This window comes from Eurytemora carolleeae, unplaced genomic scaffold, assembly GCF_000591075.1.
Source record: "Eurytemora carolleeae unplaced genomic scaffold, Eaff_2.0 scaffold11, whole genome shotgun sequence".
Classification (NCBI taxonomy): Eukaryota; Metazoa; Arthropoda; class Copepoda; order Calanoida; family Temoridae; genus Eurytemora; species Eurytemora carolleeae.
In genome coordinates, this window is record NW_019396030.1 from 402,863 (window position 1) to 418,479 (window position 15,617).

General features: G+C 36.6%; 3 protein-coding genes across 3 annotated transcripts in view; all 3 read left to right on the forward strand.

The window, feature by feature from the left end:
* The first annotated feature begins 691 nt into the window (after window positions 1–691).
* Window positions 692–10,828, forward strand: LOC111695765 (uncharacterized). The gene is made up of 11 exons (XM_023465202.1): window positions 692–795; window positions 1,141–1,494; window positions 1,635–1,684; window positions 1,926–2,405; window positions 2,462–3,277; window positions 3,404–3,544; window positions 3,628–3,829; window positions 4,300–4,512; window positions 4,793–5,043; window positions 5,973–8,844; window positions 9,516–10,828. Exons 1-11 carry the CDS (start codon window positions 751–753, stop codon window positions 10,737–10,739), a joined length of 6,648 nt encoding a protein of 2,215 aa, XP_023320970.1. The 5' UTR covers window positions 692–750; the 3' UTR covers window positions 10,740–10,828.
* A 2,441-nt stretch (window positions 10,829–13,269) lies between these two features.
* On the forward strand, window positions 13,270–15,380 carry LOC111695698 (coatomer subunit delta). The gene is made up of 2 exons (XM_023465110.1): window positions 13,270–13,347; window positions 13,529–15,380. The coding sequence occupies exon 2, from the start codon at window positions 13,543–13,545 to the stop codon at window positions 15,082–15,084; it is 1,542 nt and encodes a 513-aa protein (XP_023320878.1). The 5' UTR covers window positions 13,270–13,347; window positions 13,529–13,542; the 3' UTR covers window positions 15,085–15,380.
* Window positions 15,364–15,617, forward strand: part of LOC111695708 (vesicle-trafficking protein SEC22b-like) — a 4,869-nt gene continuing 4,615 nt past the window's right edge. The window contains exon 1 of the mRNA XM_023465121.1: window positions 15,364–15,469. Coding sequence (XP_023320889.1) covers window positions 15,387–15,469 — 83 coding nt within the window. The 5' untranslated portion in view covers window positions 15,364–15,386. The remainder of the gene's footprint in view (window positions 15,470–15,617) is intronic.

Below are 15,617 nucleotides of genomic sequence, written 5' to 3' on the forward strand. Positions count from 1 at the left end.
TTAGATCCTTTCTACACAATCCAGATCCTTTTTAGACAATCCTGATTCTATCTAGACAATCCTGATTCTATCTAGACAATCTTGATTCTATCTAGACAATCCTGATTCTATCTAGACAATCCTGATTCTATCTAGACAATCCAGCTGTTTTCTTAACTATTTAGATTTTCTGGATAATTTAGATTCTTTTTAGACTATCCAGATCCTTTCTAGAAAGTCCATATTCTTTCTAGTCAATCCAGATCATTTCTAGAGAATCCAGATCCTTTCGAGACAGTCAAAATTCTTTCTAGGCAATCCAGATTCTTTCTAGAAATCCTGATCCTTTCTAGACAATCCTGATCCTTTCTAGACAATATTGATTTTGTCTAGACAATCCAGTTTCTATCTAGACAATCAAGATTCTTTCTAAACAATCAGGATTCTTCCTAGACAATTTAGAGCCTTTCTAGTTAAGTTGAGGCTATCCAGTTCCTTTAGGAATGCAGTTTCTTTCTAGAGAATAAAGAACTTCCTTTCTAGATAACCCAATTCCTTTCAAATTCCTGTCTAAATAATCCTGTCCCTTCTCAACAATTCTAGTCTTGGTCAAATATTCCTAGTTATTCGTTTTTTTTGTTTTTTGTTTTTGTTTTTTTCATTAAATACCAGTGACTGATTAAGATTTGGTTCCATTTCTGTATTATAAAATTGTTCTTTATTTGAAAATTTTTATTTGTATTTTTTCCAGATGGTTAAACTTAGTGAAAAATGAATAAGGAAGAAATATTGAGGTGGGATGGATTGCCTCTAAAGGAAAATTTCATTCATCTAAAATATTTCATGAAGTTTATTAATAAATTTACTTGTAAAAATCCTGGAATCCTTTAGTGATTGGAGCAAGGTTGTTTATTAAGGTTGCTTAGTTTCAATGGACAGTGAAATTCGTAAATGTGACGTCACTGATTATAGAGGCGAGTATAGTGAATAGTGACGTCATTTACGGATTTTACTGTCCATTACTTAGAAGGCGACATTTTCCGTACTTTAGAGCGCATTTAGAGTAAGCAACCTGAATAAACAACTTTGGATTGACGTTTGGTAATATAGCGTTCCTACAATTACGTCAATAAATTTTAAATTGAATGAATTGTTTAACAGGTGATGAATTGTGAAGCAAGGGTTCTCTTTGTAAAAGATTTCCTGCAGCTAGGTCTAGCTCTCATAGAGGGATCTAAGGCGGCGGTTTGTTTGTTCAGAGGTTGTCAGTTCATCCGCCCTAGAGGAAATATAGACTCCATGTCTCAGTGGTTATCAGAGGGAACCAAACTCCGGGTTCATGCAAAGAAAGAGAGCAACTCTAAGATGGTTGCGTACCTAGCTACCTCGGTTTGGTTCGAGGATGAGGATTATGAACATGAGAATGTGAATTTATTGTACTATCCGACAGACCCTGAGAACCTGGAAACCTACAATAGAGTAGCAGATGATTTGACCTGGGGAATCAAGGCAACGGTCAGTGCAATGCATAAATATTTAAATATTTTAGGCGGTGGTGGTGGGGGTGTATTGGGTATAATGCACCAATCTGATGACCATATTCTTTTTTTAAAATTGTATTACTTTTTTTCCTACAATTTTTTTTTTTATTTCAGGATAAAGAATTGATAGCACATTCTTGGTCAGATAATACCAGTAGAGACAGGTATATTGATAACACAGTCTTAGTTAGATGATACCAGCAGAGACAGGTATATTGATAATACAGTCTTGGTCAGATAATACCAGCAGAGACAGGTATATCGATAATACAGTCTTGGTCAGATAATAAATACCAGCAGAGACAGGTATATCGATAATACAGTCTTGGTCAGATAATACCAGCAGAGACAGGTATATCGATAATAACACTTTTGTTTGAATTGATTTTTATCTTGATATTTTAGAAGAAGTTCTGTAGAGGACAGGAAGGATAGATCGGACAGACATTCCAGAGAAACATCAACGGGTCGAGACAGAAACGGGAGTTCTTATGATGATCGACATAAAACTGAAAGAAATTCAGAGAGCAGATATTCCAGAGAAAGATCAGCAGAGCGAGATAGAGACAGGAGTTCATATTATGACCGGCATAGAGATAAATCTAGTAGAGGGTCCGATGATAGAGACAGAAGTAGTTACAGTTCGGAGAGGGATTATCGGAGACAGGGTAAAGAAAGGCGGGAATCCTCGGATAGAGATCACAGGCATTCATCTCGAGGATCAGAAAGATCAAATAGACCAGACAGATCCAATAGATCAGACAGATACTCCAGGGAGTCTGAACCCCGTGTTTCTGGAGGCCGAAGAACCCCGGATACAAGAAGAGACCTGAAGGATGAAATTAGAGAAGAACAGACCAGATATCGCAGAACTGAAAGGGAAAGGTATATTTCCTTAATAAATTTTGAAAGGTATATCTTTTTATGAATTTCATTTTAAGGTCTCGAGGTGATGAGCGATATGATTCAGAGATAAAAAAGAAGAAAAAGAACGCACCTGATGATTTTCGCAGGTTGATTCAACCTGAACTGCCAGGCTTTGACCAAGACCAGGGAGAAGAAAGTTGGAACAATGAACCTCTACCCGAAGATCTGACATCGGTTGATTCTGTAGAATTAATCAAACCTCAACCTAAACGAGAACGCTCCGGGAGTCCTGATAAACCTGAAGCTTCTCTACCCGAAGCTAAGAGACCTCGGTATGTTAGTCCGGAGAGAGATAACCTTGGTGTCTCATTTATCACCAAATACCCGGAGGTTCCTCCACACACACGCTGGAAATTCAAAGATCTTGTGGACATAGGACCCCGGCCCTTCAACGAGATTCCGGCAGACGACTCTGGGATCCCTGTAACCATAGATTCCTGGTTGGATGAAGAAAGTGGGATTCTCTGTTCTCGAGACGGAGCTCTAATATCCTTCCACTTTAACCAGATGTGGGAAAATGTGAGCAAGTCCTCCTGGACACAAATGCGGGAAATATACTCCTCAGTAGAAGTTAGAATGAAATTTCCAATTGGAGCAAAACTTCGTTGCTTTTACAGCAAGCGAGATCTTGGCAGCTATCAAAATCAAGCCACAATGATTTGGAAGGAAGGACCCTCTCCTAAAAACTGTCGAACCCAAGAGTATTTTGAAGACCTGCAGAGGATCGCTAAGAATATAAAAGGAAACCAGAACGTCACAAACAGCTTGTTTTCTACCTGCAGAGACGCAGTTGTACAAGAATATGTCAGCTATGAAACTGGACTCGTCAGGAACGATTTAATTTTATTATGTGTTCTTAATATGCAAAGACTGAAGATGGTGTACAGAAAATTCATTATCTTTTCCCTCTGGTTTATTTCATTATTGGATTTAAAATTACAAGTCGTATTTCTCAGGATGTTGGACGATGATATGGGAGTTGCCTTATTTTCTTTAGATCAGGTTTGGGACGGAAAAGGAAATTATCTTCTGAATACAGTCTCTCAATCCCTTCACAATTATCTACCAATAGGCTCTACCGTCAAGGTTCTGGTCAGGTAAAAAAGGATATTTTAATTGTGTTGAAAATTTTACCTTTAACTTACTAAATCTAATTTAACTTATTAGAAAACTTATCTAGAACAATTCCATATGAGAGATCCTCCCAACTCCGATACCAGGCAACTCTAATCTGGAAACCTGAATTTGGATCTAGTTCGCCAGATACTTTTACAACAATGATGTCTGTTCGACAGAAGAGGGTTGAGATGAGTAGAAAGATGGATATCCTTCATGACAGATTCAAGCAAAATGCTCTACTCTCCGTCACAAGAACTAGTCAGGTTTGGTCAGACGATCTTTTAAAACCTTAATTGAGATTATATTAGTTTTATTTTTAGTATTGTTATATATATTTTATATAGCTGAAAAACATTCCGGAGAAGATTTTAAATTTCGTTTCATTACATAACAAAATTGCTTCAAACCGAAAAACCATTTTTCAATGCTGAAATAGTTTTGTCACTTAAAATGGAAGGTAGAAAGTCTTTTACACTTTCCTGTTATCATTCGTGTATATGGGAAATAAACAAAGAAACGACGTTTATGGAAATAAACGGAACAAACACTTCAGACACTGTATAGATTAATAGATTTGGCACTGATTTATGTTAAAATGAGTAAGTTTAAAAAACGGCCTTGCTCTTTCTGTGAGCTCATGTGGGATGCTGTCCAGACAGTTTAGAAGCATGCTTATTCCTTGTTAAAAAAAAAACAAAATCAACTGACAAGATTTTAAACAATATTTGATTAGAATTCCGAGCCTGTGGTTGTGCCTGTATCTCTAAATATGCTCCCCTCTGATGGTAAAGCAGTAGTTCTCACTCCGCTCTCTAGCGAGTCTACTCACCTCGGTCTCATCCAGGTTTCTATACCGGAGTACAAGAACCCAAACAAGATAATGACGATGTATGCTATATTCCATATTGACGATGTATATGATGAGCATGGGAAACAATTAATAAAGGTATTCATTTCATCAGATTTTGCATTTTTAATTCAAAAGATAGTTTTCAAATTTAGACAAGTTATCTTTGTCCAGTCTAAAATTTCTACATTAAAAGTTATTTATAAAAAATATTTCCCCACTCTAAATATTAGGAATTAACGAAAAGAAAGCTTTTTGACAGAAAGTAGTACAGTTTTAGAGTATTTCAACTATGAAACTACTTGGAACAACTAATTTAGTAGAATATAATGAAACAACTAATTTAGTAGAATATAATAAGATGAATTGTTTGGAACAGGTTCGATCTGATATTCAGATTTCCCATCTCAAGAATACCCAAGTAAATCTGATTGCTCGAAGCATCGCGAATACTGAATCCTACTCTGGACTGAAGAGTTTACTTGAGAAACACATCTCGGAATACAAAGATCTACAGATTCCTTTGCTCCAAGCTGTTGTTGTGTTTATAAACCCTGTATCCGGAAAGACTAAAACAGGAGGTGCTCCGATCCCGACATTTTTCAGAAGAGATCCTTCCAGTTTTAACAGGTTAATATAAGTTGGATTATTTCGTTGGGCAATTCAAGTTGTTTATATTTTTTTTCACTAAGACCATTGTTTAAAAAAATAACCGGAAAACCTATAAATACGTATGACATTCGTACATATACGTATTTTTAGGTTTGGAATACGTGAAAATACGTATTTTCAATGCGTTTTCCATACGTATTTTCGTAACCATTTCATTGGTAAAAATACGTATTTATATCTGTAAAAATACGTATATGACATACGTAAAAATGCGTATGTAAAAACCTAAAAAATCCAATGAATATTTATTTTTAGATTTGCATCAAACTTTTAAATTCTAAAAAAATACAATTTTTAAAGAAAGAAAAAATTCGTAAAAATACGTAAGATAAAAACCTAATAACTTTACAAAAATTACTTGGTAAAAAGTATACGCATTATTCGTAAAATACGTTTACAATTTTTAAAGAAAGAAAAAAACGAAAAAATGTCTAAAAATTCGTAAGATAAAAACCTAAAACTTCACAAAAATTACTTGGTAAAAAGTATACGCAATTATTTGTAAAATACGTTTCTGGAAAACTTAAGCACTTATAAAAAAAAAACTCGTTTGGTATGATAAATAAGTAAAAATACGTAAATATACTCAAGTCCTTTACCAAAAAGCCGAGCATACGAATTTTTACGTAAATATACCTAAAAATACGTATACCTTAGCAATTAAAGCATTGGATGGTTATTAGTAATATGGGAAAGGAACCTTTTATGCAGATTTGTATTAAATTTTATTTAAGTAATGCTAATTTTACATATGCTTATATTATATGATAAAGAGAATATTTTCAACTTTTTAGTTTAGATATACAATTTAGATGTTTAAATAAATATTTTTTTCCTAGACAAAATGTTTCATTGGTCTCTTTACATATGATATACATATATTTTAGGAAACAGTTTGGAACAGCGTACTATTTTAACCTGACCCTGAGATGTAGACTAGATCTAAAGGTTCATGAATTCCTGGAGTGTTGCAGTAACAACGTGAGCAATGCATCCAAACATTTCCTGGATGTAAGGTTCACGGACCAAAAGATATTGGCTCAAAACAGAAGGGTAGGACCGAGGTTTGCTATACAAAGATTGGCAGGTATAGATGTTCACGGGGATATCAAGAACGATTTCGGTACTTTCAATCCTTTGAAGGTTGAAGTTGCATCAGGAGAGCTCCCAGAATTATTCAAGGATAAAGACGTAAAGATCAAGGTTATCTGGTTGGATAGACCCAACCCTAAATACGGTTTGGCGAAGATCAGCTTCGGAACTTCGTCTGCGTTAGCATTTTTCAGCCTTAACGCACTAAATTCAAAGAGATATGTTTCTGATCTTTCTTCCATACTCTGGAGAAATATGAAGTATGTTCTCTCCAATGCTATTCTTATGGACGCTAGTAATAAAATTCCTTATCTCATTACAGAGCTCTGGATTATCGGAGACAAGAACCCGACTTGGAGCTGCCAGTTAAATGTTCTCAAGGACGAGTGGATGAAGGTGGTAAGTTTAATAAATGATGACAAACAGTCCTTGAACTTCAGATGCTGGGATTCCGTTGAAAGATGGAACATGGACAACTTTGAGGCAAGTTTGCTGAAGCTGGAGAGTTCCATGGAGCCTTCAGGATTAGTTGTTGCACGAAGTTCTGGTTGGAGAACAAGTCTGAAGAATGTAGAGGCAAAGGTCGAGCTTATATTGAGAAACTTTGGTTGTGCTTGTGGTTACCAGGAACTTCCTGGAATAGGATCTAAGAGGTTCTTTGTTCTTTTTGATTCCTGTGATCTATATATTAACAACGCTCCTCCAGACCCTGCTGCCGGTCCACCCGTCCTCACCGATCATATGAAAGTAGGAGACAAAATCCGTCTAAACGCTGTTCATGTAGAAGTTGAGAATTCGTGGAACCTTGTTTATCTTGCATCTGCTGTATCTGTTCTCAAGGGAAGAGATCCGCCTAAACTCCCTGACTCAGCAATATTTTTTGAAGATTCAACCAAGATAAAACCAGATAAGATTAATAACTTTAAGCTTGTCATGACCAAGATTGTTAAGAAAACTCCACCTCCTGAGATTATTCCTCCCAAAGTGAATGAAAACGTGAATGTACAAGGTTCAAGGTATAAAAACCATGACCATTCTCTTCAACGATCTAATATTCATCAGGGGCAGAAATCTACCCAAAACCGAGCAGCACTAGACAATGCATCTAAAGCATCAGCTGCCCGGAGAACATACCTTGCGACGTCAAACCCCGAAATTTTTAAGGAACTGAGAAGCATGGAGATTCAAAGATTCGGTAAGTTTTCCTATGACTGTAAGTTCTGTGGTATCCAGGGTATGAGCGTTGAAGATGCTGAAGATCATATCAGTTTAGAAAATCATTCGTTGGCCAAGAACAAACAAACCCAGGCGACTGAAGGAACAAAGAGTCGGTTCCAGGACCGAGGAGAAGCTGAGGAGGCACTGTTTCTTAATGCAAATAAATCTGTCAAGGTTTCTGAGAGGAACGGGAGAAGAATATTCTCCTGTGTAGACTGTAAAGCAAACAATATGCCGTTTGAAAGCGCTAAAAGACATATTGTATCCCAAGCACACAAGAAGAAATCTGTTAACCTCGACAGCGCAATTTTGGATCAGGAATGTAAAGAGATGCGGAAGAGGTTGGAGAGAAGTGGAGTTGTTTATCACTGCACACCCTGTTCATTTCAGACTGAAAACATCACACAAAACAAAGAGCACATTTTATCGGAGGATCACAAGAGATTAACCACCCTTTATTGTCATGTGTGTAAAGAGTTTAGTCGTAATAAATCCCATCTTCAAGATCACAGGTTCTCGATAAAGCATAAGAAGAATGTTCACAATCTAGAATTTGAATGTGAGAAGAAAACTGATAAACCGAAGCGACCTCTACTCCCCACAGTTCCAACCTCGGATTCAACCACACAGGAATCTGAACCCAAGGACGGAGAAAGTTTTCAATGTAAATATTGTAATTTCAAGGGAAGTAATTCGGATGAATTTAAAGATCATGAGAACACGGCATCTCACAAGAGAAGAGTTTTCATCCAGACCCAACAGATGCCTTTGGACGGAATCAACGGGTTTGAGTCTTCAGGAGAACGCTGTACAACAATTGAAGAAATGTGTTTAGTGAGGGAGGGGAAAGATTTGAATGAGCGTAGCTCCAGGGATAAAAGTTTACGAGATTCTGATGAAATGAAGGAAGCTAAAGAACGTTTATTGAATAATCTATTTGATGGTGGTGTGTTTACACAAATGGAAATCAAGACCAAGGTTAAATGTAACACCTGTAATGTTCTTCTCAACGGAAAGGAAAAGCAATTAACTATGCAACTTTTAGCTCATCTTACAGGTGATAAGCATAGTAACAATCTCAGGGTACAAATCAAGGCAGAGGATAAATCTGGGTTGGATAGAAACACTCTGGTGAGAGAGGAAGAGGAAAGGGAGAGAGCCGCTAAATCTCCGACACCTGAACCTGAACCAGAAGCTTGTATTCCCAGTTCAACGGCCGGAAATGATGAGATTTTGGATTGGTTAAAGACGAAAACTGACGAGGTGGAGTGTATAATGTCGGATAGACTCTTCTACTGTAAACGGTGTAGCACTGGGTTGAAAACACTCCGCGAGTTCTTTAAACATATGCTCTCGGAGATCCACAAGGTCGGGATGTGTCCCAGTAGAGAATGGAGATTATACATGGATATGGTAGATATCTACGAACATGGAGACGGATACTTTAAAGTGAGTATTTACTTTTTTCCATATATCAACATAATTTGAAGACTTCTTAAATGTTCAAACTCAAGCAAAGGGACACGTCACTTTTTTCATTTCCATCTTTTTCTCTACCTCTAATCAAATGTTGCAATTTACAAGCAAACTTTTTGGGGATTTTTTTTATTATTTTTGTTCTCATTAAGATTATACCTTCCCACAGTGCTTAGGATCCGGATCCAAGGGGCAAAATATCAACCAAAAAATGCAACAAAAAAATATCTTTTTTACTCCAAACCCCCAAATCTGAACTTTTGAAAAAAGAGAGATTATAAAAATTTCATCATTTCTGAATGGTTCATCAAGTTTTAGGATAAAAAATAAGCGAAAAAAACAAAACCAAAAATTTGAAGAAAAAAAATTTGTTAAAAAAATTCAGTAAATCTTAAATAAATGACCTGGATCCGGATCCATTTTTTCCAGTGCGGATCCAGGATCCGGATCCGCATCAAAATTGAATGGATCCTAAGCACTGCCTTCCCAGCCTTTATACTAAAACCCTTTTCTGGGATTCATTCGTTGGGTTCTGTTCGTTCTTCAGCGTTAATAAATTTTAAAAGCTTATTCTAATCCATGATTTCAGGTTTTTTTTAGAATAAGTTCAGGATAACTTCTAAATTATCTTAATCATATTTCAGTGTCTGCCGTGTAATACCGAGTACATGAGGAAACGTGAACTAGAGTTACATCTCGGTGTGATGGAGCACATGCAGAGGTTTGTAGACGAAAACAAAGATAAGCTCGTGGAGGACGCTATCCCGGTAAAGAGTCCGATGTGTTCTCCTTGCAATCAATATTTCCGTTGTGAGCAAGATCAAAAGATTCACGAGAAGTTAAAACACAAGAAGGATAACGGGTTTACCAGTGATCAGATTGAAAACTTGAAAACTCTTTCTCAATCCCGGAATATGAGCTCCAAACCTGATCTCAACAGAGCAGAGGGCAGAATTCTCCAGGTCTTACCGGAGCAGGAGTTTGCTTTGCTTCAGATTTCTCCTAAAGTAAATCAATATATCAACGTACTCTTTGATATATCTAGACTCGAGATAAAGGATAAACAGGAGAATATATCCGACACTGTAGTTCCTGGTTACCCAGTTATCCTTACAGCTGTTGAGATGGAACCTGAGGTGCCAGGATATTCGGAAAACATTCCTTATTACGCTACCGCGGTAACTATAGGAGACGAGGATGATCATAATTCTAGTCCAGTTCTCTTTTCAACTCTGCGAAGCGAGATTGGTTCTACAATCCTCGAAGGTCAGAAACTAAGCAAGGCGGCCCTTCATGTCCAACTTGAAGAATGTGCGAATGGTAAACCAACCCAAATTTTCCATACATTCCCTAATGTAGTAGAGATTGGAACAGGAATAGTGATTATGAAAAACCAAAGTGTTCTTCTAATTAAAATGCAGGAGGAAGGTTGCTACGCTCTGCAAATACTTGAGAGTGTTTATTTAACGGAGAACGAATATGAATCATCCGCAGAAACTTTTGAAGTTGGCGATACTCTACACTTTAACGCGGTCCTGCTTAATCCTTGTAATGCAACTCAGTACCTTGTAACTGGATGTTGGAGCATGCTACAACGTCCTACAATTTCTCCGTTAAAACTGAGTCTGAAAGCAGTGGATATGTACCATACACTAGCACTATCCTACTGTTCTGATCCGTCCTCTTGTTCAGTCCTGGATATATCGAGCGTTCTTGTCCCCTCAGAGTTCGGAGTTGGGTTCGATGATATTGCTGAAGATATTGGAGAAAAGAGTCAAGATGAAAACGGATTAGCTGAACCAGAGGGATCTTCTCCGGCTCCTTTCTTCCGGATAAAGATTCCGAGCTTTGCAAACAAAGCAGTTTAAAACTTTGTGATTCTACGCATAATGTAAAAAATTTTATATTACAAATTGTTTATTTCCTTTATCAATATAATTCAAATGATTTCAACCAACTAATTTGTGAATATTGTGATGAGCAAAAACGGTCACTAATCAAAACGTTTTATACAGAGCGTTCATTACTCTAAAAACCTAGTGTTTTCTGAATGAAAATTAAAAATTGGGTATTCACTATCCAGCTATTTTATTTGCTTTAAGCCAGGTTTTAATTTGAAGTTGCTTAGTCGAAAGATGAATATTTAATGTAAAAAAATATAATAATATAAATCTTTATTCGTTCCAAATAATACAACGAAAAATTGACGGTAAAATAAAATCATAGGGTTTTGCTTAAATTATTTATATAGCTTATATTTTGTTGATGATTAAAAAAGACACATTTTAAAAATTTTTGACTTATTAAATTCGGTAAAAAAACGAAAAACAGAAAAGGACATTTAAACCAATTAAAATGATCAGCGTAAGTTGTAAGTGTGGTAGTTTAAAATTCTGAGATAAAATGTGAAAGATATTACGTACATTCAAGTAAGACTTTTTCATGTATAATTGAAAACAACAAGCGGCAAAATAAACAGAAAAGTATATAAGGGCGTTTCACCAGAAATTGATAAGTGTAAGCTCACAAAGAAGAGAAATGTAAGCGAAGTAATTTATATTTATGAGATCTAAAGATAAACTGTGAAAAATGGACATTTTTACTTATATTTAAATAAGTTTTTTTCACGTATCATTGAAAAAGAAAAAGCAACAAAAAACATGAAAAATTATAAGGGTGTTTCACCAGAATTAATTGATTAGCGTAGGCTGGTTTGTAAGACTGATAGGAAGCAGTGGCTTAACTAGGGGAGGCACCACCCCCCCTCACTTGACTCCAGCATGATCATGATTGTGGACCATCTTACTATTTTCTCATTTTCGACTAAAAGAAAGTCAGTCATTCTTAATTTACTCTCTCTAAAAACATGCAAATTTGAGTTAACACATATACCATTTAAGTTTACACAAAACCTAACAACCTAAGAAGAATAACAAGAAATATAATAAGGATTATAATAGACTATTAGGACCTTTGGAGATTATATGAGGAAAACAGGGTAAGCCCCTTACAGGCATGGCTTTGATCAGAACGACTATTATGGACTATGTACAGACGAAATATAGTCAAGTACTACCAGGAACTACTTACTACTTGACTGCACAGACCTACGGTTAAGGGACTAAATAGTGGACAATTATGACAAGTGAATGAATTACAAAACAATTGCTGTAGACTGTAATAGGGGACTTTGTATAGGGAATATGACTAAGCCAGGGACTAGCTGCGGACACTAAGAAATACACGGAAAAGACACAAGGAGAATAGAAGTTTGTTGCCGCTTCGCGCACATGTTTAATTTAATAATATCGTTCATTTTAAATCTGTTGGAAGTGTATTTTTTTTAACACAGAACAAGCCATGGATATTAAAGATAAAGAACTTGGTTTATTATTGAGCACTGAGCCAACCATTCAACAAATGAAAAATGCAGTTTTTTTACTTCAAATCCTAAAATTGCAGCTGTTTTTTTTTTGATAAATTGTACATCCCAATTCTCCTAGCCCTGGCATTTCCAAAAGTGGTCTGCTTTTTTGTGCTTTCAATATTGCCGGAGCTATTAAGAATTTTGTTCAGATTCAATTTTGTCAAAAAAAAGCAAAATTGTCGAAATCTAAACGAATTAATTAAAATTAAATTAAAAAAATGTTTATTATTCACTTGGGCTATACTTTTAGATATCATTATTTTTTTTAAACCTGATTTTCGCGTTTTTGGGATTGAATTCTTATTCAAAATTAACGAAATCAGCAGCATATCGACTGAACCAAGATATTCTCTTACGCTCAATTGGCCTTAAATATAAATGCAAAAATGTTTTATTTCACCACCACTCCCAAGAATTTTTTTGAAGTTCTTGCTAAACCCTAGCAAGACTGGCAAGACACAAATGTGCAAGCCACATTGAAATAGACATCTAGGGTGATCATTACAAAGTTGAAGATACAGAGCGTCCCATATATATATATATCTCCAATCATTATAACGCCAATATAAACCCAAAATACTCGAAAAACCTAACATTTTCTAAAAGAAAAAATTTATATAAGCCTTATTAAATTTTACGAAATGGTATATTCTTCTCAAAATTTCTTATCAGTCCCAAAAAACATAATTTAGACTGACATGACTATTGACTAAGTTGTTCCATGGATTTTTTATAATTTGTCCAAATTTGTTAAACCGTTTGAGGCGTAAATGTACTTTGCATCTTTTGAGTCAAAATAAGGCTCAAAAATATTTTTAAATTACTCTGCGCGTTTAAAACTAACTGAACTAAATAAACCTAATGTGAGGAGGACTGATGACTGATGAAGACGATATTTTGCTATCCGAGTGTGGAACTTGCACACAACCATTTAAAACTCAGCTGCATCGACAGGAAGAATTTTCTCGGTTTCTGTCAGCTTTCAATTCCGTTGGCATTGTTCTCGAAACAAATTCTGATTTATCTTGAAATTTTTTTTGTTTAGTCAGGTTAATAATTTATTTAATCTAAAGATTTGCTATTTTTAGACTAGATATTGATATTTTAATAAAGAAACATGTAGGATTAAGTCTGATGCAAGGATTTCTCAAGTCTTGCGGTTGTATGACGTGGCAAACTGTACACTTGCTGAATATCTTATTTACCAAATTAATTCTTCATTTTTTTCAGAAAATTGGATCACAATGGTCTTGATTGCTGCCGCCGTGTGTTCCAAGTCTGGGAAGGCCGTGATTTCTCGTCAATTTGTTGAAATGTCAAAATCAAGAATTGAAGGACTACTTGCTGCTTTCCCCAAACTTATGACCGGAGGCAAACAACACACCTTCGTTGAGACTGAAAGCGTAAGGTATGTTTATCAACCTCTAGACGCTCTCTTCATGCTTCTAATCACCACCAAGGCCAGTAATATATTGGAGGACTTGGAAACTCTGCGCCTCTTTGCACGGGTGGTTCCAGAGTACTGTAGAAACATGGACGAAGCCGAAATTTTAGAAAATTCGTTCAATCTCATCTTTGCCTTCGATGAAATCGTTGCTTTAGGATACAGAGAGTCCGTGAACCTAGCTCAGATTAGAACCTTCGTAGAGATGGATTCTCACGAGGAGAAGGTCTACAATGCTGTACGTGAGACCCAGATGAGGGAGGCTAAAAACAAGATGAGGGAGAAAGCTAAAGAATTGCAGCGCCAGAAACTGGAATCGAACAAGCGTGGTGGGAAACCGATGTCATCTATGACCGGTATTAGTGGTGGGTACGGGGGCCAGGGTGGCTTTAACTCCGGACCTATGGTTGGAGAAAGTACTCCTGCTGAACCACCCAAACCTGCGTACAATCCTCCAGTTAGGAAAGAGAACAAAGCAATGAAGCTTGGTGGAAAATCCCGTGACGTGGATAGTTTTGTTGATCAGTTGGTGAGTGAAGGAGAGAGGGTTGTAACTGCTCCGACATCGGTTAATGGTGGCGGGGTTTCTAAACCCCGAGCTCCTCAGATAAGCACGGAACCTGTTCATGTCACGGTGGAGGAGAAGATAATTTTGAGTGCTGGAAGAGATGGAGGACTCCAGAACATGGAGGTCCAAGGTCTCATGACACTTAGAGTCTCGGACGAGAACTTTGCCAAGATAAAACTGAACTTGGAGAACACGACCAACAAAAGTATCCAGCTTCAAACCCATCCTAACATTGACAAAGAGTTGTTCCGTAGTAGATCCGTTATCGGACTTAAAAATCCAGCCAAACCTTTCCCCCTGAACTCCGGAGTAGGAGTTCTTAAGTGGCGGTTTCAAACTCAAGATGATTCGGAAATCCCGCTCTCCATTAATTGCTGGCCTAGTGAAAATGGTTCCGGGGGTTGCGATGTAAACATCGAGTTTGAGTTGGAGAACACGGATCTCGAGCTTCAGGATGTTGTGATCAGTATTCCGATCCCCCACGGAGTTGGAGCTCCTAATGTATCTGAGTGCGAGGGTGATTACACCCATGATACCCGCAGAGGTGCTTTGCTCTGGCAGCACCCTGTTATAGACGCCCAGAACAAGAGTGGCAGCATGGAGTTCTCCGTTCCTGGAAACCCTGACGATTTCTTCCCTGTAACGATGAGTTTCACGAGCAGCAAACCCTTCTCCGGGATCAAGATACTTGAATGTCTTGACACTGATTCAGACGCTCCCGTCAAATATTCATCAGAAATTTCTTTTATTGCTGAGAAATATGAAATTGTCTAATCTTAATTTGGATTTTATTTCAAACCTTGCTTTATTGCATTTCGTATTTAGATATTTATTCCACTGTATGAACAAACACTGTTTTATTACGTTTAAGTGTAAACAATTAGACCCGGTTTTTAAGCACTGTAAATATATTTTCTAACCTTATGGGTCTTACTTTATCAAATTATATTGAAGTATTTAATTTATCTGTTGCAATTTCAATATTTATTGTACCTCTGATGTATAATGGAAATAGTACTTTTATATTTCTACATTTTTGGTGAGTTTTTATAAATCTGAGACGTTTCAGATTCAGAATGGTTTTAATGACGATGATTGCCAGGGTGTATGATGGTCTGCCTCTTGCAGCTTCGGTCCAAGAGGACGAACAAACGGGAAAGTAAGTTGAAGATTTTTATCATTTTTTAAATCACAATTTTGTGACTTTGTTGGGTCGGTGACTTCTTCTTTTGTATCTAATGTGCAGTTTTCTTTTGTATCTAATGTGCAGTTTTCTTTTGTATATAATGTGCAGTTTTCTTTTGTAT